The sequence below is a fragment of the Citrus sinensis genome, chromosome 5 (assembly GCF_022201045.2).
Source record: "Citrus sinensis cultivar Valencia sweet orange chromosome 5, DVS_A1.0, whole genome shotgun sequence".
In the NCBI taxonomy this organism is placed as follows: Eukaryota; Viridiplantae; Streptophyta; class Magnoliopsida; order Sapindales; family Rutaceae; genus Citrus; species Citrus sinensis.
Genome location: NC_068560.1, coordinates 26262756 through 26289153, shown reverse-complemented (window position 1 = coordinate 26289153; position 26398 = coordinate 26262756). Strand labels below are relative to the sequence as shown.

The window sequence follows — 26398 nt, the reverse complement described above, 5'->3', positions numbered from 1 at the left end:
GCATGCCAGGATCTGCTCGGCCACGAGAAGGCTAGCAGAATCCCAAGCTTTCAAGAAATCATCCAAGGCATGCAAAGGCTCGTCAAGTCTCAAAGCCTGTTTATGGCGAGACAGAAGCCAAGCATGCCAGGATCTGCTCGGCCACGAGAAGGCTAGAAGAATCCCAAGCTTTGAAGAAATCATCCAAGGCATGCAAAGGCTCGTCAAGTCTCAAAGCCTGTTTCTGGCGAGACAGAAGCCAAGCATGCCAGGATCTGCTCGGCCACGAGAAGGCTATCAGAATCCCAAGCTTTGAAGAAATCATCCAAGGCATGCAAAGGCTCGTCAAGTCTCAACGCCTGTTTATGGCGAGACAGAAGCCAAGCATGCCAGGATCTGCTCGGCCACGAGAAGGCTAGAAGAATCCCAAGCTTTGAAGAAATCATCCAAGGCATGCGAAGGCTCGTCAAGTCTCAAAGCCTGTTTATGGCGAGACAGAAGCCAAGCATGCCAGGATCTGCTCGGCCACGAGAAGGCTAGCAGAATCCCAAGCTTTGAAGAAATCATCCAAGGCATGCAAAGGCTCGTCAAGTCTCAAAGCCTGTTTATGGCGAGACAGAAGCCAAGCATGCCAGGATCTGCTCGGCCACGAGAAGGCTAGAAGAATCCCAAGCTTTGAAGAAATCATCCAAGGCATGCAAAGGCTCGTCAAGTCTCAAAGCCTGTTTATGGCGAGACAGAAGCCAAGCATGCCAGGATCTGCTCGGCCACGAGAAGGCTAGAAGAATCCCAAGCTTTGAAGAAATCATCCAAGGCATGCAAAGGCTCGTCAAGTCTCAAAGCCTGTTTATGGCGAGACAGAAGCCAAGCATGCCAGGATCTGCTCGGCCACGAGAAGGCTAGCAGAATCCCAAGCTTTGAAGAAATCATCCAAGGCATGCAAAGGCTCGTCAAGTCTCAAAGCCTGTTTATGGCGAGACAGAAGCCAAGCATGCCAGGATCTGCTCGCCCACGAGAAGGCTAGAAGAATCCCAAGCTTTGAAGAAATCATCCAAGGCATGCAAAGGCTCGTCAAGTCTCAAAGCCTGTTTCTGGCGAGACAGAAGCCAAGCATGCCAGGATCTGCTCGGCCACGAGAAGGCTATCAGAATCCCAAGCTTTGAAGAAATCATCCAAGGCATGCAAAGGCTCGTCAAGTCTGAACGCCTGTTTATGGCGAGACAGAAGCCAAGCATGCCAGGATCTGCTCGGCCACGAGAAGGCTAGAAGAATCCCAAGCTTTGAAGAAATCATCCAAGGCATGCGAAGGCTCGTCAAGTCTCAAAGCCTGTTTATGGCGAGACAGAAGCCAAGCATGCCAGGATCTGCTCGGCCACGAGAAGGCTAGCAGAATCCCAAGCTTTCAAGAAATCATCCAAGGCATGCAAAGGCTCGTCAAGTCTCAAAGCCTGTTTATGGCGAGACAGAAGCCAAGCATGCCAGGATCTGCTCGGCCACGAGAAGGCTAGAAGAATCCCAAGCTTTGAAGAAATCATCCAAGGCATGCAAAGGCTCGTCAAGTCTCAAAGCCTGTTTCTGGCGAGACAGAAGCCAAGCATGCCAGGATCTGCTCGGCCACGAGAAGGCTAGAAGAATCCCAAGCTTTGAAGAAATCATCCAAGGCATGCAAAGGCTCGTCAAGTCTCAAAGCCTGTTTATGGCGAGACAGAAGCCAAGCATGCCAGGATCTGCTCGGCCACGAGAAGGCTAGCAGAATCCCAAGCTTTCAAGAAATCATCCAAGGCATGCAAAGGCTCGTCAAGTCTCAAAGCCTGTTTATGGCGAGACAGAAGCCAAGCATGCCAGGATCTGCTCGGCCACGAGAAGGCTAGAAGAATCCCAAGCTTTGAAGAAATCATCCAAGGCATGCAAAGGCTCGTCAAGTCTCAAAGCCTGTTTCTGGCGAGACAGAAGCCAAGCATGCCAGGATCTGCTCGGCCACGAGAAGGCTATCAGAATCCCAAGCTTTGAAGAAATCATCCAAGGCATGCAAAGGCTCGTCAAGTCTCAACGCCTGTTTATGGCGAGACAGAAGCCAAGCATGCCAGGATCTGCTCGGCCACGAGAAGGCTAGAAGAATCCCAAGCTTTGAAGAAATCATCCAAGGCATGCGAAGGCTCGTCAAGTCTCAAAGCCTGTTTATGGCGAGACAGAAGCCAACCATGCCAGGATCTGCTCGGCCACGAGAAGGCTAGCAGAATCCCAAGCTTTGAAGAAATCATCCAAGGCATGCAAAGGCTCGTCAAGTCTCAAAGCCTGTTTATGGCGAGACAGAAGCCAAGCATGCCAGGATCTGCTCGGCCACGAGAAGGCTAGCAGAATCCCAAGCTTTGAAGAAATCATCCAAGGCATGCAAAGGCTCGTCAGGTCTCAAAGCCTGTTTATGGCGAGACAGAAGCCAAGCATGCCAGGATCTGCTCGGCCACGAGAAGGCTAGTAGAATCCCAAGCTTTGAAGAAATCATCCAAGGCATGCAAAGGCTCGTCAAGTCTCAAAGCCTGTTTATGGCGAGACAGAAGCCAAGCATGCCAGGATCTGCTCGGCCACGAGAAGGCTAGAAGAATCCCAAGCTTTGAAGAAATCATCCAAGGCATGCAAAGGCTCGTCAAGTCTCAAAGCCTGTTTATGGCGAGACAGAAGCCAAGCATGCCAGGATCTGCTCGGCCACGAGAAGGCTAGCAGAATCCCAAGCTTTGAAGAAATCATCCAAGGCATGCAAAGGCTCGTCAAGTCTCAAAGCCTGTTTATGGCGAGACAGAAGCCAAGCATGCCAGGATCTGCTCGGCCACGAGAAGGCTAGAAGAATCCCAAGCTTTGAAGAAATCATCCAAGGCATGCAAAGGCTCGTCAAGTCTCAAAGCCTGTTTATGGCGAGACAGAAGCCAAGCATGCCAGGATCTGCTCGCCCACGAGAAGGCTAGATGAATCCCAAGCTTTGAAGAAATCATCCAAGGCATGCAAAGGCTCGTCAAGTCTCAAAGCCTGTTTATGGCGAGACAGAAGCCAAGCATGCCAGGATCTGCTCGGCCACGAGAAGGCTAGCAGAATCCCAAGCTTTGAAGAAATCATCCAAGGCATGCAAAGGCTCGTCAAGTCTCAAAGCCTGTTTATGGCGAGACAGAAGCCAAGCATGCCAGGATCTGCTCGGCCACGAGAAGGCTAGCAGAATCCCAAGCTTTGAAGAAATCATCCAAGGCATGCAAAGGCTCGTCAAGTCTCAAAGCATGTTTATGGCGAGACAGAAGCCAAGCATGCCAGGATCTGCTCGGCCACGAGAAGGCTAGCAGAATCCCAAGCTTTGAAGAAATCATCCAAGGCATGCAAAGGCTCGTCAAGTCTCAAAGCCTGTTTATGGCGAGACAGAAGCCAAGCATGCCAGGATCTGCTCGGCCACGAGAAGGCTAGAAGAATCCCAAGCTTCGAAGAACCCATCCAAGGCATGCAAAGGCTCGTCAAGTCTCAAAGCCTGTTTATGGCGAGACAGAAGCCAAGCATGCCAGGATCTGCTCGGCCACGAGAAGGCTAGCAGAATCCCAAGCTTTCAAGAAATCATCCAAGGCATGCAAAGGCTCGTCAAGTCTCAAAGCCTGTTTATGGCGAGACAGAAGCCAAGCATGCCAGGATCTGCTCGGCCACGAGAAGGCTAGAAGAATCCCAAGCTTTGAAGAAATCATCCAAGGCATGCAAAGGCTCGTCAAGTCTCAAAGCCTGTTTCTGGCGAGACAGAAGCCAAGCATGCCAGGATCTGCTCGGCCACGAGAAGGCTATCAGAATCCCAAGCTTTGAAGAAATCATCCAAGGCATGCAAAGGCTCGTCAAGTCTCAACGCCTGTTTATGGCGAGACAGAAGCCAAGCATGCCAGGATCTGCTCGGCCACGAGAAGGCTAGAAGAATCCCAAGCTTTGAAGAAATCATCCAAGGCATGCGAAGGCTCGTCAAGTCTCAAAGCCTGTTTATGGCGAGACAGAAGCCAAGCATGCCAGGATCTGCTCGGCCACGAGAAGGCTAGCAGAATCCCAAGCTTTGAAGAAATCATCCAAGGCATGCAAAGGCTCGTCAAGTCTAAAAGCCTGTTTATGGCGAGACAGAAGCCAAGCATGCCAGGATCTGCTCGGCCACGAGAAGGCTAGCAGAATCCCAAGCTTTGAAGAAATCATCCAAGGCATGCAAAGGCTCGTCAAGTCTCAAAGCCTGTTTATGGCGAGACAGAAGCCAAGCATGCCAGGATCTGCTCGGCCACGAGAAGGCTAGAAGAATCCCAAGCTTTGAAGAAATCATCCAAGGCATGCAAAGGCTCGTCAAGTCTCAAAGCCTGTTTATGGCGAGACAGAAGCCAAGCATGCCAGGATCTGCTCGGCCACGAGAAGGCTAGCAGAATCCCAAGCTTTCAAGAAATCATCCAAGGCATGCAAAGGCTCGTCAAGTCTCAAAGCCTGTTTATGGCGAGACAGAAGCCAAGCATGCCAGGATCTGCTCGGCCACGAGAAGGCTAGAAGAATCCCAAGCTTTGAAGAAATCATCCAAGGCATGCAAAGGCTCGTCAAGTCTCAAAGCCTGTTTCTGGCGAGACAGAAGCCAAGCATGCCAGGATCTGCTCGGCCACGAGAAGGCTATCAGAATCCCAAGCTTTGAAGAAATCATCCAAGGCATGCAAAGGCTCGTCAAGTCTCAACGCCTGTTTATGGCGAGACAGAAGCCAAGCATGCCAGGATCTGCTCGGCCACGAGAAGGCTAGAAGAATCCCAAGCTTTGAAGAAATCATCCAAGGCATGCGAAGGCTCGTCAAGTCTCAAAGCCTGTTTATGGCGAGACAGAAGCCAAGCATGCCAGGATCTGCTCGGCCACGAGAAGGCTAGCAGAATCCCAAGCTTTGAAGAAATCATCCAAGGCATGCAAAGGCTCGTCAAGTCTCAAAGCCTGTTTATGGCGAGACAGAAGCCAAGCACGCCAGGATCTGCTCAGCCACGAGACGGCTAGCAGACTCCCAAGCTCTGAAGAAATCATCCAAGGCATGCAAAGGCTCGTCAGGTCTCAAAGCCTGTTTATGGCGAGACAGAAGCCAAGCATGCCAGGATCTGCTCGGCCACGAGAAGGCTAGTAGAATCCCAAGCTTTGAAGAAATCATCCAAGGCATGCAAAGGCTCGTCAAGTCTCAAAGCCTGTTTATGGCGAGACAGAAGCCAAGCATGCCAGGATCTGCTCGGCCACGAGAAGGCTAGAAGAATCCCAAGCTTTGAAGAAATCATCCAAGGCATGCAAAGGCTCGTCAAGTCTCAAAGCCTGTTTATGGCGAGACAGAAGCCAAGCATGCCAGGATCTGCTCGGCCACGAGAAGGCTAGCAGAATCCCAAGCTTTGAAGAAATCATCCAAGGCATGCAAAGGCTCGTCAAGTCTCAAAGCCTGTTTATGGCGAGACAGAAGCCAAGCATGCCAGGATCTGCTCGCCCACGAGAAGGCAAGCAGAATCCCAAGCTTTGAAGAAATCATCCAAGGCATGCAAAGGCTCGTCAAGTCTCAAAGCCTGTTTATGGCGAGACAGAAGCCAAGCATGCCAGGATCTGCTCGGCCACGAGAAGGCTAGCAGAATCCCAAGCTTTGAAGAAATCATCCAAGGCATGCAAAGGCTCGTCAAGTCTCAAAGCCTGTTTATGGCGAGACAGAAGCCAAGCATGCCAGGATCTGCTCGGCCACGAGAAGGCTAGCAGAATCCCAAGCTTTGAAGAAATCATCCAAGGCATGCAAAGGCTCGTCAAGTCTCAACGCCTGTTTATGGCGAGACAGAAGCCAAGCATGCCAGGATCTGCTCGGCCACGAGAAGACTAGCAGAATCCCAAGCTTTGAAGAAATCATCCAAGGCATGCAAAGGCTCGTCAAGTCTCAAAGCCTGTTTATGGCGAGACAGAAGCCAAGCATGCCAGGATCTGCTCGGCCACGAGAAGGCTAGCAGAATCCCAAGCTTTGAAGAAATCATCCAAGGCATGCAAAGGCTCGTCAAGTCTCAACGCCTGTTTATGGCGAGACAGAAGCCAAGCATGCCAGGATCTGCTCGGCCACGAGAAGGCTAGCAGAATCCCAAGCTTTGAAGAAATCATCCAAGGCATGCAAAGGCTCGTCAAGTCTCAAAGCCTGTTTATGGCGAGACAGAAGCCAAGCATGCCAGGATCTGCTCGCCCACGAGAAGGCTAGATGAATCCCAAGCTTTGAAGAAATCATCCAAGGCATGCAAAGGCTCGTCAAGTCTCAAAGCCTGTTTATGGCGAGACAGAAGCCAAGCATGCCAGGATCTGCTCGGCCACGAGAAGGCTAGCAGAATCCCAAGCTTTGAAGAAATCATCCAAGGCATGCAAAGGCTCGTCAAGTCTCAAAGCCTGTTTATGGCGAGACAGAAGCCAAGCATGCCAGGATCTGCTCGGCCACGAGAAGGCTAGAAGAATCCCAAGCTTTGAAGAAATCATCCAAGGCATGCAAAGGCTCGTCAAGTCTCAACGCCTGTTTATGGCGAGACAGAAGCCAAGCATGCCAGGATCTGCTCGGCCACGAGAAGGCTAGCAGAATCCCAAGCTTTGAAGAAATCATCCAAGGCATGCAAAGGCTCGTCAAGTCTCAAAGCCTGTTTATGGCGAGACAGAAGCCAAGCATGCCAGGATCTGCTCGCCCACGAGAAGGCTAGCAGAATCCCAAGCTTTGAAGAAATCATCCAAGGCATGCAAAGGCTCGTCAAGTCTCAAAGCCTGTTTATGGCGAGACAGAAGCCAAGCATGCCAGGATCTGCTCGGCCACGAGAAGGCTAGCAGAATCCCAAGCTTTGAAGAAATCATCCAAGGCATGCAAAGGCTCGTCAAGTCTCAAAGCCTGTTTATGGCGAGACAGAAGCCAAGCATGCCAGGATCTGCTCGGCCACGAGAAGGCTAGCAGAATCCCAAGCTTTGAAGAAATCATCCAAGGCATGCAAAGGCTCGTCAAGTCTCAAAGCATGTTTATGGCGAGACAGAAGCCAAGCATGCCAGGATCTGCTCGGCCACGAGAAGGCTAGCAGAATCCCAAGCTTTGAAGAAATCATCCAAGGCATGCAAAGGCTCGTCAAGTCTCAAAGCCTGTTTATGGCGAGACAGAAGCCAAGCATGCCAGGATCTGCTCGGCCACGAGAAGGCTAGCAGAATCCCAAGCTTTGAAGAAATCATCCAAGGCATGCAAAGGCTCGTCAAGTCTCAAAGCCTGTTTATGGCGAGACAGAAGCCAAGCATGCCAGGATCTGCTCGGCCACGAGAAGGCTAGCAGAATCCCAAGCTTTGAAGAAATCATCCAAGGCATGCAAAGGCTCGTCAAGTCTCAAAGCATGTTTATGGCGAGACAGAAGCCAAGCATGCCAGGATCTGCTCGGCCACGTGAAGGCTAGAAGAATCCCAAGCTTTGAAGAAATCATCCAAGGCATGCAAAGGCTCGTCAAGTCTCAAAGCCTGTTTATGGCGAGACAGAAGCCAAGCATGCCAGGATCTGCTCGGCCACGAGAAGGCTAGCAGAATCCCAAGCTTTGAAGAAATCATCCAAGGCATGCAAAGGCTCGTCAAGTCTCAAAGCCTGTTTATGGCGAGACAGAAGCCAAGCGTGCCAGGATCTGCTCGCCCACGAGAAGGCAAGCAGAATCCCAAGCTTTGAAGAAATCATCCAAGGCATGCAAAGGCTCGTCAAGTCTCAAAGCCTGTTTATGGCGAGACAGAAGCCAAGCATGCCAGGATCTGCTCGGCCACGAGAAGGCTATCAGAATCCCAAGCTTTGAAGAAATCATCCAAGGCATGCAAAGGCTCGTCAAGTCTCAACGCCTGTTTATGGCGAGACAGAAGCCAAGCATGCCAGGATCTGCTCGGCCACGAGAAGGCTAGCAGAATCCCAAGCTTTGAAGAAATCATCCAAGGCATGCGAAGGCTCGTCAAGTCTCAAAGCCTGTTTATGGCGAGACAGAAGCCAACCATGCCAGGATCTGCTCGGCCACGAGAAGGCTAGCAGAATCCCAATCTTTGAAGAAATCATCCAAGGCATGCAAAGGCTCGTCAAGTCTCAAAGCCTGTTTATGGCGAGACAGAAGCCAAGCATGCCAGGATCTGCTCGGCCACGAGAAGGCTAGCAGAATCCCAAGCTTTGAAGAAATCATCCAAGGCATGCAAAGGCTCGTCAAGTCTCAACGCCTGTTTATGGCGAGACAGAAGCCAAGCATGCCAGGATCTGCTCGGCCACGAGAAGGCTAGAAGAATCCCAAGCTTTGAAGAAATCATCCAAGGCATGCAAAGGCTCGTCAAGTCTCAAAGCCTGTTTATGGCGAGACAGAAGCCAACCATGCCAGGATCTGCTCGGCCACGAGAAGGCTAGCAGAATCCCAATCTTTGAAGAAATCATCCAAGGCATGCAAAGGCTCGTCAGGTCTCAAAGCCTGTTTATGGCGAGACAAAAGCCAAGCATGCCAGGATCTGCTCGGCCACGAGAAGTCTAGCAGAATCCCAAGCTTTGAAGAAATCATCCAAGGCATGCAAAGGCTCGTCAAGTCTCAAAGCATGTTTATGGCGAGACAGAAGCCAAGCATGCCAGGATCTGCTCGGCCACGAGAAGGCTAGAAGAATCCCAAGCTTTGAAGAAATCATCCAAGGCATGCAAAGGCTCGTCAAGTCTCAAAGCCTGTTTATGGCGAGACAGAAGCCAAGCATGCCAGGATCTGCTCGGCCACGAGAAGGCTAGCAGAATCCCAAGCTTTAAAGAAATCATCCAAGGCATGCAAAGGCTCGTCAAGTCTCAAAGCCTGTTTATGGCGAGACAGAAGCCAAGCATGCCAGGATCTGCTCGCCCACGAGAAGGCAAGCAGAATCCCAAGCTTTGAAGAAATCATCCAAGGCATGCAAAGGCTCGTCAAGTCTCAAAGCCTGTTTATGGCGAGACAGAAGCCAAGCATGCCAGGATCTGCTCGGCCACGAGAAGGCTAGCAGAATCCCAAGCTTTGAAGAAATCATCCAAGGCATGCAAAGGCTCGTCAAGTCTCAACGCCTGTTTATGGCGAGACAGAAGCCAAGCATGCCAGGATCTGCTCGGCCACGAGAAGGCTAGCAGAATCCCAAGCTTTGAAGAAATCATCCAAGGCATGCAAAGGCTCGTCAAGTCTCAACGCCTGTTTATGGCGAGACAGAAGCCAAGCATGCCAGGATCTGCTCGGCCACGAGAAGGCTAGCAGAATCCCAAGCTTTGAAGAAATCATCCAAGGCATGCAAAGGCTCGTCAAGTCTCAAAGCCTGTTTATGGCGAGACAGAAGCCAAGCATGCCAGGATCTGCTCGCCCACGAGAAGGCTAGATGAATCCCAAGCTTTGAAGAAATCATCCAAGGCATGCAAAGGCTCGTCAAGTCTCAAAGCCTGTTTATGGCGAGACAGAAGCCAAGCATGCCAGGATCTGCTCGGCCACGAGAAGGCTAGCAGAATCCCAAGCTTTGAAGAAATCATCCAAGGCATGCAAAGGCTCGTCAAGTCTCAAAGCCTGTTTATGGCGAGACAGAAGCCAAGCATGCCAGGATCTGCTCGGCCACGAGAAGGCTAGAAGAATCCCAAGCTTTGAAGAAATCATCCAAGGCATGCAAAGGCTCGTCAAGTCTCAACGCCTGTTTATGGCGAGACAGAAGCCAAGCATGCCAGGATCTGCTCGGCCACGAGAAGGCTAGCAGAATCCCAAGCTTTGAAGAAATCATCCAAGGCATGCAAAGGCTCGTCAAGTCTCAAAGCCTGTTTATGGCGAGACAGAAGCCAAGCATGCCAGGATCTGCTCGCCCACGAGAAGGCTAGATGAATCCCAAGCTTTGAAGAAATCATCCAAGGCATGCAAAGGCTCGTCAAGTCTCAAAGCCTGTTTATGGCGAGACAGAAGCCAAGCATGCCAGGATCTGCTCGGCCACGAGAAGGCTAGCAGAATCCCAAGCTTTGAAGAAATCATCCAAGGCATGCAAAGGCTCGTCAAGTCTCAAAGCCTGTTTATGGCGAGACAGAAGCCAAGCATGCCAGGATCTGCTCGGCCACGAGAAGGCTAGAAGAATCCCAAGCTTTGAAGAAATCATCCAAGGCATGCAAAGGCTCGTCAAGTCTCAAAGCATGTTTATGGCGAGACAGAAGCCAAGCATGCCAGGATCTGCTCGGCCACGAGAAGGCTAGCAGAATCCCAAGCTTTGAAGAAATCATCCAAGGCATGCAAAGGCTCGTCAAGTCTCAAAGCCTGTTTATGGCGAGACAGAAGCCAAGCATGCCAGGATCTGCTCGGCCACGAGAAGGCTAGCAGAATCCCAAGCTTTGAAGAAATCATCCAAGGTATGCAAAGGCTCGTCAGGTCTCAAAGCCTGTTTATGGCGAGACAGAAGCCAAGCATGCCAGGATCTGCTCGGCCACGAGAAGGCTAGCAGAATCCCAAGCTTTGAAGAAATCATCCAAGGCATGCAAAGGCTCGTCAAGTCTCAAAGCCTGTTTATGGCGAGACAGAAGCCAAGCATGCCAGGATCTGCTCGGCCACGAGAAGGCTAGAAGAATCCCAAGCTTTGAAGAAATCATCCAAGGCATGCAAAGGCTCGTCAAGTCTCAAAGCCTGTTTATGGCGAGACAGAAGCCAAGCATGCCAGGATCTGCTCGGCCACGAGAAGGCTAGCAGAATCCCAAGCTTTGAAGAAATCATCCAAGGCATGCAAAGGCTCGTCAAGTCTCAAAGCCTGTTTATGGCGAGACAGAAGCCAAGCGTGCCAGGATCTGCTCGCCCACGAGAAGGCAAGCAGAATCCCAAGCTTTGAAGAAATCATCCAAGGCATGCAAAGGCTCGTCAAGTCTCAAAGCCTGTTTATGGCGAGACAGAAGCCAAGCATGCCAGGATCTGCTCGGCCACGAGAAGGCTAGCAGAATCCCAAGCTTTGAAGAAATCATCCAAGGCATGCAAAGGCTCGTCAAGTCTCAAAGCCTGTTTATGGCGAGACAGAAGCCAAGCATGTCAGGATCTGCTCGGCCACGAGAAGGCTAGAAGAATCCCAAGCTTTGAAGAAATCATCCAAGGCATGCAAAGGCTCGTCAAGTCTCAAAGCCTGTTTATGGCGAGACAGAAGCCAAGCATGCCAGGATCTGCTCGGCCACGAGAAGGCTAGCAGAATCCCAAGCTTTGAAGAAATCATCCAAGGCATGCAAAGGCTCGTCAAGTCTCAAAGCCTGTTTATGGCGAGACAGAAGCCAAGCGTGCCAGGATCTGCTCGCCCACGAGAAGGCAAGCAGAATCCCAAGCTTTGAAGAAATCATCCAAGGCATGCAAAGGCTCGTCAAGTCTCAAAGCCTGTTTATGGCGAGACAGAAGCCAAGCATGCCAGGATCTGCTCGGCCACGAGAAGGCTATCAGAATCCCAAGCTTTGAAGAAATCATCCAAGGCATGCAAAGGCTCGTCAAGTCTCAACGCCTGTTTATGGCGAGACAGAAGCCAAGCATGCCAGGATCTGCTCGGCCACGAGAAGGCTAGCAGAATCCCAAGCTTTGAAGAAATCATCCAAGGCATGCGAAGTCTCGTCAAGTCTCAAAGCCTGTTTATGGCGAGACAGAAGCCAACCATGCCAGGATCTGCTCGGCCACGAGAAGGCTAGCAGAATCCCAATCTTTGAAGAAATCATCCAAGGCATGCAAAGGCTCGTCAAGTCTCAAAGCCTGTTTATGGCGAGACAGAAGCCAAGCATGCCAGGATCTGCTCGGCCACGAGAAGGCTAGCAGAATCCCAAGCTTTGAAGAAATCATCCAAGGCATGCAAAGGCTCGTCAAGTCTCAACGCCTGTTTATGGCGAGACAGAAGCCAAGCATGCCAGGATCTGCTCGGCCACGAGAAGGCTAGAAGAATCCCAAGCTTTGAAGAAATCATCCAAGGCATGCAAAGGCTCGTCAAGTCTCAAAGCCTGTTTATGGCGAGACAGAAGCCAAGCATGCCAGGATCTGCTCGGCCACGAGAAGGCTAGCAGAATCCCAAGCTTTGAAGAAATCATCCAAGGCATGCAAAGGCTCGTCAAGTCTCAAAGCCTGTTTATGGCGAGACAGAAGCCAAGCATGCCAGGATCTGCTCGCCCACGAGAAGGCTAGATGAATCCCAAGCTTTGAAGAAATCATCCAAGGCATGCAAAGGCTCGTCAAGTCTCAAAGCCTGTTTATGGCGAGACAGAAGCCAAGCATGCCAGGATCTGCTCGGCCACGAGAAGGCTAGAAGAATCCCAAGCTTTGAAGAAATCATCCAAGGCATGCAAAGGCTCGTCAAGTCTCAACGCCTGTTTATGGCGAGACAGAAGCCAAGCATGCCAGGATCTGCTCGGCCACGAGAAGGCTAGCAGAATCCCAAGCTTTGAAGAAATCATCCAAGGCATGCAAAGGCTCGTCAAGTCTCAAAGCCTGTTTATGGCGAGACAGAAGCCAAGCATGCCAGGATCTGCTCGCCCACGAGAAGGCTAGATGAATCCCAAGCTTTGAAGAAATCATCCAAGGCATGCAAAGGCTCGTCAAGTCTCAAAGCCTGTTTATGGCGAGACAGAAGCCAAGCATGCCAGGATCTGCTCGGCCACGAGAAGGCTAGCAGAATCCCAAGCTTTGAAGAAATCATCCAAGGCATGCAAAGGCTCGTCAAGTCTCAAAGCCTGTTTATGGCGAGACAGAAGCCAAGCATGCCAGGATCTGCTCGGCCACGAGAAGGCTAGCAGAATCCCAAGCTTTGAAGAAATCATCCAAGGCATGCAAAGGCTCGTCAAGTCTCAAAGCATGTTTATGGCGAGACAGAAGCCAAGCATGCCAGGATCTGCTCGGCCACGAGAAGGCTAGCAGAATCCCAAGCTTTGAAGAAATCATCCAAGGCATGCAAAGGCTCGTCAAGTCTCAAAGCCTGTTTATGGCGAGACAGAAGCCAAGCATGCCAGGATCTGCTCGGCCACGAGAAGGCTAGCAGAATCCCAAGCTTTGAAGAAATCATCCAAGGCATGCAAAGGCTCGTCAGGTCTCAAAGCCTGTTTATGGCGAGACAGAAGCCAAGCATGCCAGGATCTGCTCGGCCACGAGAAGGCTAGCAGAATCCCAAGCTTTGAAGAAATCATCCAAGGCATGCAAAGGCTCGTCAAGTCTCAAAGCCTGTTTATGGCGAGACAGAAGCCAAGCATGCCAGGATCTGCTCGGCCACGAGAAGGCTAGAAGAATCCCAAGCTTTGAAGAAATCATCCAAGGCATGCAAAGGCTCGTCAAGTCTCAAAGCCTGTTTATGGCGAGACAGAAGCCAAGCATGCCAGGATCTGCTCGGCCACGAGAAGGCTAGCAGAATCCCAAGCTTTGAAGAAATCATCCAAGGCATGCAAAGGCTCGTCAAGTCTCAAAGCCTGTTTATGGCGAGACAGAAGCCAAGCGTGCCAGGATCTGCTCGCCCACGAGAAGGCAAGCAGAATCCCAAGCTTTGAAGAAATCATCCAAGGCATGCAAAGGCTCGTCAAGTCTCAAAGCCTGTTTATGGCGAGACAGAAGCCAAGCATGCCAGGATCTGCTCGGCCACGAGAAGGCTAGCAGAATCCCAAGCTTTGAAGAAATCATCCAAGGCATGCAAAGGCTCGTCAAGTCTCAAAGCCTGTTTATGGCGAGACAGAAGCCAAGCATGTCAGGATCTGCTCGGCCACGAGAAGGCTAGAAGAATCCCAAGCTTTGAAGAAATCATCCAAGGCATGCAAAGGCTCGTCAAGTCTCAAAGCCTGTTTATGGCGAGACAGAAGCCAAGCATGCCAGGATCTGCTCGGCCACGAGAAGGCTAGCAGAATCCCAAGCTTTGAAGAAATCATCCAAGGCATGCAAAGGCTCGTCAAGTCTCAAAGCCTGTTTATGGCGAGACAGAAGCCAAGCGTGCCAGGATCTGCTCGCCCACGAGAAGGCAAGCAGAATCCCAAGCTTTGAAGAAATCATCCAAGGCATGCAAAGGCTCGTCAAGTCTCAAAGCCTGTTTATGGCGAGACAGAAGCCAAGCATGCCAGGATCTGCTCGGCCACGAGAAGGCTATCAGAATCCCAAGCTTTGAAGAAATCATCCAAGGCATGCAAAGGCTCGTCAAGTCTCAACGCCTGTTTATGGCGAGACAGAAGCCAAGCATGCCAGGATCTGCTCGGCCACGAGAAGGCTAGCAGAATCCCAAGCTTTGAAGAAATCATCCAAGGCATGCGAAGGCTCGTCAAGTCTCAAAGCCTGTTTATGGCGAGACAGAAGCCAACCATGCCAGGATCTGCTCGGCCACGAGAAGGCTAGCAGAATCCCAATCTTTGAAGAAATCATCCAAGGCATGCAAAGGCTCGTCAAGTCTCAAAGCCTGTTTATGGCGAGACAGAAGCCAAGCATGCCAGGATCTGCTCGGCCACGAGAACGCTAGCAGAATCCCAAGCTTTGAAGAAATCATCCAAGGCATGCAAAGGCTCGTCAAGTCTCAACGCCTGTTTATGGCGAGACAGAAGCCAAGCATGCCAGGATCTGCTCGGCCACGAGAAGGCTAGAAGAATCCCAAGCTTTGAAGAAATCATCCAAGGCATGCAAAGGCTCGTCAAGTCTCAAAGCCTGTTTATGGCGAGACAGAAGCCAACCATGCCAGGATCTGCTCGGCCACGAGAAGGCTAGCAGAATCCCAATCTTTGAAGAAATCATCCAAGGCATGCAAAGGCTCGTCAGGTCTCAAAGCCTGTTTATGGCGAGACAGAAGCCAAGCATGCCAGGATCTGCTCGGCCACGAGAAGGCTAGCAGAATCCCAAGCTTTGAAGAAATCATCCAAGGCATGCAAAGGCTCGTCAAGTCTCAAAGCATGTTTATGGCGAGACAGAAGCCAAGCATGCCAGGATCTGCTCGGCCACGAGAAGGCTAGCAGAATCCCAAGCTTTGAAGAAATCATCCAAGGCATGCAAAGGCTCGTCAAGTCTCAAAGCCTGTTTATGGCGAGACAGAAGCCAAGCATGCCAGGATCTGCTTGGCCACGAGAAGGCTAGCAGAATCCCAAGCTTTAAAGAAATCATCCAAGGCATGCAAAGGCTCGTCAAGTCTCAAAGCCTGTTTATGGCGAGACAGAAGCCAAGCATGCCAGGATCTGCTCGGCCACGAGAAGGCTAGCAGAATCCCAAGCTTTGAAGAAATCATCCAAGGCATGCAAAGGCTCGTCAAGTCTCAACGCCTGTTTATGGCGAGACAGAAGCCAAGCATGCCAGGATCTGCTCGGCCACGAGAAGGCTAGCAGAATCCCAAGCTTTGAAGAAATCATCCAAGGCATGCAAAGGCTCGTCAAGTCTCAAAGCCTGTTTATGGCGAGACAGAAGCCAAGCATGCCAGGATCTGCTCGCCCACGAGAAGGCTAGATGAATCCCAAGCTTTGAAGAAATCATTCAAGGCATGCAAAGGCTCGTCAAGTCTCAAAGCCTGTTTATGGCGAGACAGAAGCCAAGCATGCCAGGATCTGCTCGGCCACGAGAAGGCTAGCAGAATCCCAAGCTTTGAAGAAATCATCCAAGGCATGCAAAGGCTCGTCAAGTCTCAAAGCCTGTTTATGGCGAGACAGAAGCCAAGCATGCCAGGATCTGCTCGGCCACGAGAAGGCTAGAAGAATCCCAAGCTTTGAAGAAATCATCCAAGGCATGCAAAGGCTCGTCAAGTCTCAACGCCTGTTTATGGCGAGACAGAAGCCAAGCATGCCAGGATCTGCTCGGCCACGAGAAGGCTAGCAGAATCCCAAGCTTTGAAGAAATCATCCAAGGCATGCAAAGGCTCGTCAAGTCTCAAAGCCTGTTTATGGCGAGACAGAAGCCAAGCATGCCAGGATCTGCTCGCCCACGAGAAGGCTAGATGAATCCCAAGCTTTGAAGAAATCATCCAAGGCATGCAAAGGCTCGTCAAGTCTCAAAGCCTGTTTATGGCGAGACAGAAGCCAAGCATGCCAGGATCTGCTCGGCCACGAGAAGGCTAGCAGAATCCCAAGCTTTGAAGAAATCATCCAAGGCATGCAAAGGCTCGTCAAGTCTCAAAGCCTGTTTATGGCGAGACAGAAGCCAAGCATGCCAGGATCTGCTCGGCCACGAGAAGGCTAGCAGAATCCCAAGCTTTGAAGAAATCATCCAAGGCATGCAAAGGCTCGTCAAGTCTCAAAGCATGTTTATGGCGAGACAGAAGCCAAGCATGCCAGGATCTGCTCGGCCACGAGAAGGCTAGCAGAATCCCAAGCTTTGAAGAAATCATCCAAGGCATGCAAAGGCTCGTCAAGTCTCAAAGCCTGTTTATGGCGAGACAGAAGCCAAGCATGCCAGGATCTGCTCGGCCACGAGAAGGCTAGCAGAATCCCAAGCTTTGAAGAAATCATCCAAGGCATGCAAAGGCTCGTCAAGTCTCAAAGCCTGTTTATGGCGAGACAGAAGCCAAGCATGCCAGGATCTGCTCGGCCACGAGAAGGCTAGCAGAATCCCAAGCTTTGAAGAAATCATCCAAGGCATGCAAAGGCTCGTCAAGTCTCAAAGCCTGTTTATGGCGAGACAGAAGCCAAGCATGCCAGGATCTGCTCGGCCACGAGAAGGCTAGCAGAATCCCAAGCTTTGAAGAAATCATCCAAGGCATGCAAAGGCTCGTCAAGTCTCAAAGCCTGTTTATGGCGAGACAGAAGCCAAGCATGCCAGGATCTGCTCGGCCACGAGAAGGCTAGCAGAATCCCAAGCTTTGAAGAAATCATCCAAGGCATGCAAAGGCTCGTCAAGTCTCAAAGCCTGTTTATGGCGAGACAGAAGCCAAGCGTGCCAGGATCTGCTCGCCCACGAGAAGGCAAGCAGAATCCCAAGCTTTGAAGAAATCATCCAAGGCATGCAAAGGCTCGTCAAGTCTCAAAGCCTGTTTATGGCGAGACAGAAGCCAAGCATGCCAGGATCTGCTCGGCCACGAGAAGGCTAGCAGAATCCCAAGCTTTGAAGAAATCATCCAAGGCATGCAAAGGCTCGTCAAGTCTCAAAGCCTGTTTATGGCGAGACAGAAGCCAAGCATGCCAGGATCTGCTCGGCCACGAGAAGGCTAGCAGAATCCCAAGCTTTGAAGAAATCATCCAAGGCATGCAAAGGCTCGTCAAGTCTCAAAGCCTGTTTATGGCGAGACAGAAGCCAAGCATGCCAGGATCTGCTCGGCCACGAGAAGGCTAGAAGAATCCCAAGCTTTGAAGAAATCATCCAAGGCATGCAAAGGCTCGTCAAGTCTCAAAGCCTGTTTATGGCGAGACAGAAGCCAAGCATGCCAGGATCTGCTCGGCCACGAGAAGGCTAGCAGAATCCCAAGCTTTGAAGAAATCATCCAAGGCATGCAAAGGCTCGTCAAGTCTCAAAGCCTGTTTATGGCGAGACAGAAGCGAAGCATGCCAGGATCTGCTCGGCCACGAGAAGGCTAGCAGAATCCTAAGCTTTGAAGAAATCATCCAAGGCATGCAAAGGCTCGTCAGGTCTCAAAGCCTGTTTATGGCGAGACAGAAGCCAAGCATGCCAGGATCTGCTCGGCCACGAGAAGGCTAGCAGAATCCCAAGCTTTGAAGAAATCATCCAAGGCATGCAAAGGCTCGTCAAGTCTCAAAGCCTGTTTATGGCGAGACAGAAGCCAAGCATGCCAGGATCTGCTCGGCCACGAGAAGGCTAGCGGAATCCCAAGCTTTGAAGAAATCATCCAAGGCATGCAAAGGCTCGTCAAGTCTCAAAGCCTGTTTATGGCGAGACAGAAGCCAAGCATGCCAGGATCTGCTCGGCCACGAGAAGGCTAGCGGAATCCCAAGCTTTGAAGAAATCATCCAAGGCCTGCAAAGGCTCGTCAAGTCTCAAAGCCTGTTTATGGCGAGACAGAAGCCAAGCATGCCAGGATCTGCTCGACCACGAGACGGCGAGTAGAATCCCAAGCATTGAAGAATTTACTAAGGCATGCAAAGGCTCGTCAAGTCTCAAAGCCTGTTTATGGCGAGACAGAAGCCAAGCATGCCAGGATCTGCTCGGCCACGAGAAGGCTAGCGGAATCCCAAGCTTTGAAGAAATCATCCAAGGCATGCAAAGGCTCGTCAAGTCTCAAAGCCTGTTTATGGCGAGACAGAAGCCAAGCATGCCAGGATCTGCTCGGCCACGAGAAGGCTAGCGGAATCCCAAGCTTTGAAGAAATCATCCAAGGCCTGCAAAGGCTCGTCAAGTCTCAAAGCCTGTTTATGGCGAGACAGAAGCCAAGCATGCCAGGATCTGCTCGACCACGAGACGGCGAGTAGAATCCCAAGTATTGAAGAATTTACTAAGGCATGCAAAGGCTCGTCAAGTCTCAAAGCCTGTTTTATGGCGAGGCAGAAGCCAAGCATGCCAGGATCTGCTCGACCACGCGAAGGCGAGCAGACTCCAAAGCATTCGAAAAAATTTCTAAGGCGAGCAAAGGCTCGTCAAGTCTCACAGCCTGTTTATGGCGAGACAGAAGCCAAACATGGTCGGATCTACTCGACCGCGTGGAGACGAGCAGAATCCCAAACATCGGAAAATTTTCCAAGGTAGGTGGCAAAACCATATGCCAAGCCCGATCCTGCTCGACTAGACAAAGACGAGGAGATTCTCAAACGAAAAAATAATTCATGATTACAACTCAAGAAAGTAATCAAAGGCAGTTTTTCATTAATCTATTAATAACCAACAAAGTAGTTAATTACAACGCGAGAAAAATGTTCAAGAAGATGGCGGATCAGTAAGCCGAGCAGCATCGGTTGGCTGAACCTCCCCAGGTGCGGGGGGGTATCACCAGTTGCGTCCGGGGGGTGCTCGCCTCGGCAACGACAGCAGGGGTGCTCACCTCGCCAACGTCAGCAGGGAGTGAACGAGGAGGAGAACTTTCCTCCTCAATCACGATCGGCTCTATCCCTTCGGCATCTTCCTTGGCCGCTTCCTCGTCCATATGTTGAGCAACACCAGCTGCAAGATCATCCATCTTCAGATCAGGACGCTGCTTCCCGAGGACGGCCATAATGCAGCGATAGGAATGCCGAAGTCCCTGGTCGTATTGGTTGTCAGCCTCCCTCTCCAAGTTCTCGACCTGAGCTCGGTGGGAATCGCGGAGAGATTCGAGCTGAGCCTCATACATAGCCCTCTGCCTTTGCAGATCTTCCTTGACCTTGGTCAGCTCCTCCTCGAGGGTAATGGCTTTTGCTTGAGCAAGAGATTCTTGCTCTATCAGCTTGAGGTTCTCAACGTTTAGCTCCCCCGCTTTCTTCTCGGCAACGTCAGCTCTGGTCGTCGCCGATTGAATGTCCTCCTTCATCTTCCTGTCGTAACGGCCAACCTTGGCCTTATAGTAGGTGGTCATGCAGCTGAGATGGAAAGTGCTATATTGCATGGCTCCCACCAGCTCGCCCAGGGTACAACCGTCAAAGTCCTCCAGGTCCTTCTTGCTCACGAGTTTAGACAACTCATTGAGATAGGGGACCAAGTGTTCTGCTCGGCTGTCAGGTAAGCGAGACCGAGGTGCGACAGGTGGAGAAGAGGAAGCAGGATCAGTGGCTGCTCCACTAGATTCCCCGACTTTAGCAGGAGCAGGAGGAAGAGCCTGCAAGGGAGGAACCTGCTGCACGATGTTCTTTCGCTTCGTAGCAGGAGCATCTTTGTTCTGGTCCCGCTTGGTTGTCGGAGGCCGAGAACGTTTCTTGGTGAGAGCTCCAATCACTGCGTCCTCCATCTTATGGCTAGGGGGCACCAAACGAGACTCGAGCAGGTTGTAGGTGGTTAACAGCTTTTGACTCGGGCAGGAATTAACCAATACGGCCTCGACCCGTTTGAGCTGGTCAGGCTTGAGCGGGAAATGAACACCCCAAGAAACTACAGCACAAACAGACACTTGGTTAGAGACAAACCAATACAGCAAGAACAATTATGGATACAAGACATCTAAATCGAGCAGGCAACCTGGGACCGTGAAACGGGGTGGGACGCGACAATCCTTCCCGTCTATTTGTGCAACTTGACCCCAAGGACCCCCAGCAAAAAAGAATTTCCTCTTCCAAGTCCCACCACCACCAGTTGGAAGATCAGTTATGGGTTTCCTGCTCTTGGTACTAGATTGGAAGTAGTACCAGCCGGCATCTTTAGGGCTGCTCTTCAGCTGGTACAGGTGCTTCACCTCATCAACCGTGGGTTCGCTTTGGCAACATCTGTCCCACAATATGAACAGACCAGAGAGCACTCTCCACCCATTGGGGTTCAGCTGATCAGGAGCCAGATTTAGCCCGTTAAGTATACGGGCAAAGTAGGGTTGTAAGGGACACCTTAGCCCAAACTTAAAGCTTTCCAGAAACAGGGTAACGTATCCCCTAGGAGGCCGGCTAGGTGTATCCTTCTTTCCTGGGATCTTGAGAGGAATTTCACCAGGAATGCTATACCTGAGCCGGAGGTCATCCAGCTCGTTGAATGTGGTCGTGCAGGTCATGTAATCAATAGCGTAATCCCGCGACGAGGCTCTACCTCCTACTGTACTACGCCCCTCTGGTCGCGGCGCTCCTGGTGAAGATCCTTCACCAGAATCACCTCCTTGATCCTCACTTAAGGTGTCTTCCGAGCCAGAAGGTCCCTCTTCACCACTACTTCCGCTCGTGGAGGTCGTTTGGGGGGACATCCTCCTAGCGCTAGTCCCGACACTAGACCTAGTGGGTTCTAAGGGGACCCCGGGGTCAAAAGCAGAATCAGCGAGCAGACTAGGAAAGAAACCTAGTTCGTCGTCACCAATCTCAACGACTTTCTCCTTACCCTTCGACATATCCTAAGTTCTAACCAAAACACCACCGCCAACTACAACCTCAAGCAAAGCAGAGAGAAAAGAAATTATCTACAACTAACTAAGACCGAGAAAATAGAAGAAATACCTGAAGCAGGGACTCGGTTAGAGAGAGGCGAGGATGAAAGCTTCAATGCCGAGGTTCATTCGCCGGAGAGACGAAAAGGGAGAAAATGACGAGTTCGCGTCTAAGGACTTTGGGTTTTCTTACTGAGGAGCAAACTTTTGGATTGCCAGCATTTAATGACACATATCCCGAGAATCTTGCAACCGTAGATTTGAAATTCAAATGGAGGGGCTGATTCCCGCCACATCACTTCATCCGCAATTAAATGCGACACGACTCTTGGCAGCCTTTTACAATCCCACGCGAGCAAGTACTGTCAAGTTTCTACTGCTGGTCCACTACATTACCCAACACCAGAAACTGGGGGACCGGTGTTTGAGGGAAATACTTCGACGAGACCAGACGTGATGAGCAGATATTGGGTAGTAGAGTTCTACGAACAGGTGTGTTCTGTAAGAGCCTGGTAGCAGAGGAGCAGCAGCAAGAATATTCTGCTCGTCCACAAATATGCCATTCATGAGGATGAACTCCCGTTAGAGGCATAAGGCCATTCCTGCTAGGAGTCAAGGCGAGGAGACCCGGTCAACGACAGTTGGCAAGACGTGCGTTCCTATCCGAGAATCAAGGCACGAAGTCCATCTCCATTCGCCCACAATGACTACAATGGGGCATCCACATCCGAGGGTAGGGAGAATAATGGGCGTGGACTACGGAAGACCGGGATTCAGAGGAAGCCTATAAAAAGGTAGCCAGCGAAGGTAAAAAGGTTAGACTTTTTGCTATTTGAACTAAGAAAAGAAAGTTCCGAGAACGGAGATTAAAAAGAAGCCATAAGATTCGTGGCAAACATTCCCAGAACCCCTATTTCTGACTTGAGCGTCGGAGGGTTTGCGCCGGGAAAACAACCGGCGTACTCTGACCTGTCTGTGTGCGCAGGAACCTCTGGAGAAGAAGCTTTACGAGGAGAGATCCTGGTCGTGGTGAAGTTGATCGAGCAGAGACCCTGGTCGTAGAACGAGGACAACCAGAATCTCGCATCATGGATCGTCTGCTCATGGGTTTTCTGCTCACAGAACATTTGCTCATAGAAAATCTGCTCATGGTGCTAACTAATCATCAGCTTCCCACCAAACAAATTTAATGATGATGCAGGGATCTGAGATCTGACCAACTCATCCAGATTTCGGCATCAACAGTATTCAAAACAAATTTTATCACTAATATCTTACTAACTATTAATAAGATACTCCAAAAATATGAAATATTAAAATTTCAAAATACATAACCAAACTCCAATACTCCATCTATATAAAACATAATCATAATGTTATAAAGAGAAATAACACATGTTTGATTTGAAAAAAATCATGTTTGATTTGAATAAAATCAAAAAATAATTCGGTTTTTCGGTTCAGCTAAGTGAACCGAATACCGAACCGACATTTCGGTTTTTTTTACAAACGGTATATTCGATTTTTTAAAAAAATAAAAATCGAACCGAATTAGAAAAAACCGTCGGTTCGGTTCGGTTTTTTTAACACTACGGTTTTTTTATCCACCCCTACTCTAAAGTTTTGTTTTTAAAATGATCACTGGACCCTATAAATTTATCTTTGGTTTTATATGACAACAAAGAAATTGTCAGCGATTAACATTAGCCCGGAGTGATGATAATGATAATGATAATGATGATGATAATAATAATAATAATAATAATAATAATAATAATATTTTACTTAGTAATAAGAATGTAAAGTACACAAATAATATTAATCTATTATTATTAAAAAAAAATTAACAAAGATTATAATCCAGTACCGTATTAAACTTAATACATTTTAGTCCAATACAGTCTAATCCGGGACGTCGCACCAAGCACAATCTGTGAGCCGAGTTTACACTTGCAGTCCAACCAAACCAGGTTATTATTACACTTGCAGTGGAGTGATGTTGATTTATCTCCCAGAAAGCTTTGTAATTGATGCTTGTATTTCTTCAAGCGTTCGTCCCTTGGTCTCCGGCGCCAGGAATGCAACGAACGCAATACCTGCGGAGCATATGACCCAGGATACAGAAAATGTTCCTGCCAGAGTAGCCAACACAGGCTTGTAACTAGAGAGCAACACAGAAGACAGAGGATTGCGAAATGGAAAATGTATAAGCATGGGGGATTATCGGATACCTGTTTTGCTCCATTCCATCATGAAATGGAATGTGAATGTAACAGCCCAATTGCAATTCTAAGACACTCCAATTATTCACGTTTATAGTGTAACTAATGAACATGTCTAAATACACGCCATCAAGAAAAGGAACTGAAAAAGAGAAAGAGAGAAAACAACACTAAAAACAAGATGATAATAATGGTACATACAGAACAACCATAAGCAAATGAACCACGTATGGCCACCAAAGTGCCGAGAACAACAGCAGGTGTGACTGATGAGTCACTTTCTTGCATGCCACTGTCATCCCCAATTTCATTAGCAAGTGAAGAACTTGGAATTAGTCTTTCCTCCAACTTCAACCTTTCTTCTAGTCTCTCCATGATGATTAATTTCTTCACGAGAAAGCAAGGCAAATGAACGAAGCAAGCGCATGACAACTACTACAACTGCCCGAAAAAATTATTTATGCCCTTTTGGGACAGGCGGGAAAGGAAAAAGCTATTTGCACCGAATTAAATCCCGAATCAAACCTCGACTTCAACGCACCGTCTTACTTAGGCTAAAAACGCAGCGTTTCTAAAGTTATCTCCTTTTCGTTAACGATCGAGGTCACACCAGCCACAACCAACGTGATATCCAGTCACAACCAAAGTCGTCCCAAACTACCCCAACCGCCGCCATTGTCCTTCTCAACTAGGTTGTTTTCTTTTGCTGTTTTTTTTTTTTTGAGAATTTACCTTCTTTGATTATTTGGTTAACTTTTTCTTTTTTCTTTTTTATTGTTTTTGTTTATTGAATTAAAGCATCAAGTTCCCGTTTTGGCCATTTTCATCTGTTCTTTGCCGTCCAACCTCTTTTAATTCATTTTCAACTTGTTTTAGTAATCTTTCCTCCGCCTTTCAATTTTTTGGTAAGCGTCAATTTGTTACTTTGGTTGTAAGTCAAATTGGAATAAGTTTTTTAACTTTTTTATTATTTAGATTTTTCTCTCTATTTTGTCTTAAATTGATTAGAGTTTTGTCTTAATTTTTCAATTTAATTATTTTCTGGATTTTTCATTTCTTAGTTGGAGTATGAATTTCAAATAAAGATCAAATTTTAAAATTGAGTTATAAGTTATTTCTTCCTATTTCAAGTTGCTTTAATTTTAGGATTTTCAAAGTGGGGGTAATCTGGAAAAGTTTTGTGGGTTTAATCTATAAACAATTATTTAAAGCCGAGTTTGAGATTAAGAATGGCTGCTAGAGTGGAGATTGATGAAGATAGTGAGTCTAACAAGGGCAGCATGTGGGTCTTCGACTAGAAGCTTGATCAGCCCATGGATGAAGAAGTTGGCAGGCTTAGAAATATGTACAAAGAAATATGCAAGCTGGGTTATAGTGGTTTGATAAGCTGGTTCTATTTGAGTTGGTGCTACTCTGTTTCCTAAAATGTTGTTCATGGTTTTCTAGATTTATGCTTGGTAAATCAGAATTTTCAGAATTTAAAAGAAGCTCAATCGTTTGCCCAGAAAGAAGATAAAAGTTAAGAGTGTATTTGAGAAGAAAGAGGGAAGATAACAGTTAGGAGAAAGCAGAAGTTATATCCTTGGTGCAGTGCAGATAGAGCTCTCGATTGAAAAAAAAAAAAAAAAAAAACTTAGAACGGCGTCGTTGTTTGAATCTTTGGGGTTTGACTCGGGGCAAATAGCAGCACGGGGCAGGAAATTGTGGTAATGCTTTGACTTGCCAACATAGCCCATGAGTGCTGGTAAACGCACCCTTGAATAAAGGCCAATTCACAGGTCATGCACTAGAGTACTTAACTGAGTCACACTAAAGACGTCAAATATATTATGAGTTGTATGAGGATTCGAGTCGCACTAAAGAAGTGAAAGTGAAATATATTATGAGTTATTGAGAACTTCGAAGCAGTTGACCACTCTCACAAAGGTTGGCGTCCATTTTCTTGACCTGATCCTTTAACTTCATATTATTTATGTGTATGTCTGGATAATTTCCAATTAATTCCACAACAAAATGATAATTATCATAAACTGAGATGTTTCTGTAGCCATGATGCGCCCTACATGCGCAACAAATACTCAATAAATTATGAAACATATTCTGCACGTTTTCCCACTCTTATCGACTTTCTTCTTCTTCTCCCAGCTACTTTATTCTTCATCTTTCAATCCTTGCCTCTCACCCTTTTAAACTCTTAGCCATTTTCTCATTTTTGTAATAATTTGACTCCAAGATCATATACACCATTTTATTAAGGCTTGGTTCCCAAAATAATATACACCATTTTATTAAGGCATTTATATATGCATGGTTTTGGACAAATGTGGAGTTCTGTTATAAAATTTATTATTACTTTGTAATTGATATTTGAATTTCTTCGAGTGTTCGTCCCTTGGTCTCCGGCACCAGAAATGCAACGAACAGGACAGCGACAATGCAAATGACCCAGAATATAGAAAATGCTCCTGCCATAGCAGCCAACACAGAATTGTAATTAGAGAGCAAGATAAAGAAAAGAGGATTGTGAAGTGGAAAATAGTATGAGTATATATATATATATATATATTGGTGTTTGGGTGGGGGGGGGGGGTTGGGGTTGGGGTTTCAGATACCTGTTCTGCTCCATTCCATCATGAAATGGAAAGTGCATGTAACTATCCAATTGCCGCAGTTGTGGAGTAAAATCACCAGGCTTCCTGCTGAACCTTTGATGTTTATAGGAAATATCTGCAAAATGGAAGTTCAATAGCTTATTTATCGACTCCTGTTAAGACATTCATGAAAAGAAGTAGAGCTAGATCATTTAGTCATATACCTCAGCCATTATGACACTTGGTAGTCCCGCCATGCCTAATGCAAAAGCTATGCTAAACCCCTGATCATATGTTGCTCCAATTAGGCAGACAATACAATTGGGAAAAAAAAAAAATCTTTACAGAGAAAGAACCCTTCGATGTAAGCTCACAACATTTAGAGACTATTACCATTATGCCAACATACACAAGGACTATCATATTTTAAGAAGCAAAAATAAAAGTTAGATATATTCGGTCAATAGATTTCTTGAAATTTTTGTTGTTCTTTTATTTTTAAAATTATGTAAAATATATAATATATTTGTATCGTAAATTAAATATTCAGTCATCACATTAACTTCCAACTGGCATACCCAAGTGTTTATTAAATACTTTATAACAAAATATTTGACAACCAAACATAACCAAATTACTAACTAATTCATTGATATACGGAAAGGAATAAATGTTACCGGGCTAGATTTTATTTCTTGTTTGCCCTCCAACGGCTAGCTCAT

At 48.3% G+C, this 26398-nt stretch overlaps 1 protein-coding gene across 1 annotated transcript in view; it reads right to left on the bottom strand.

The window, feature by feature from the left end:
• The window catches only part of LOC127902548 (sugar transporter ERD6-like 5), a 40726-nt gene extending 14635 nt beyond the window's left edge, over positions 1-26091 (bottom strand). Inside the window, exons 1-3 of the mRNA XM_052441950.1 lie at positions 26070-26091; positions 25901-25960; positions 25698-25812 (exon numbers count right to left, since the gene is read on the bottom strand). Coding sequence (XP_052297910.1) covers positions 25698-25812; positions 25901-25960; positions 26070-26072 — 178 coding nt within the window. The 5' untranslated portion in view covers positions 26073-26091. The remainder of the gene's footprint in view (positions 1-25697; positions 25813-25900; positions 25961-26069) is intronic.
• Between the last annotated feature and the right edge of the window lie 307 nt (positions 26092-26398).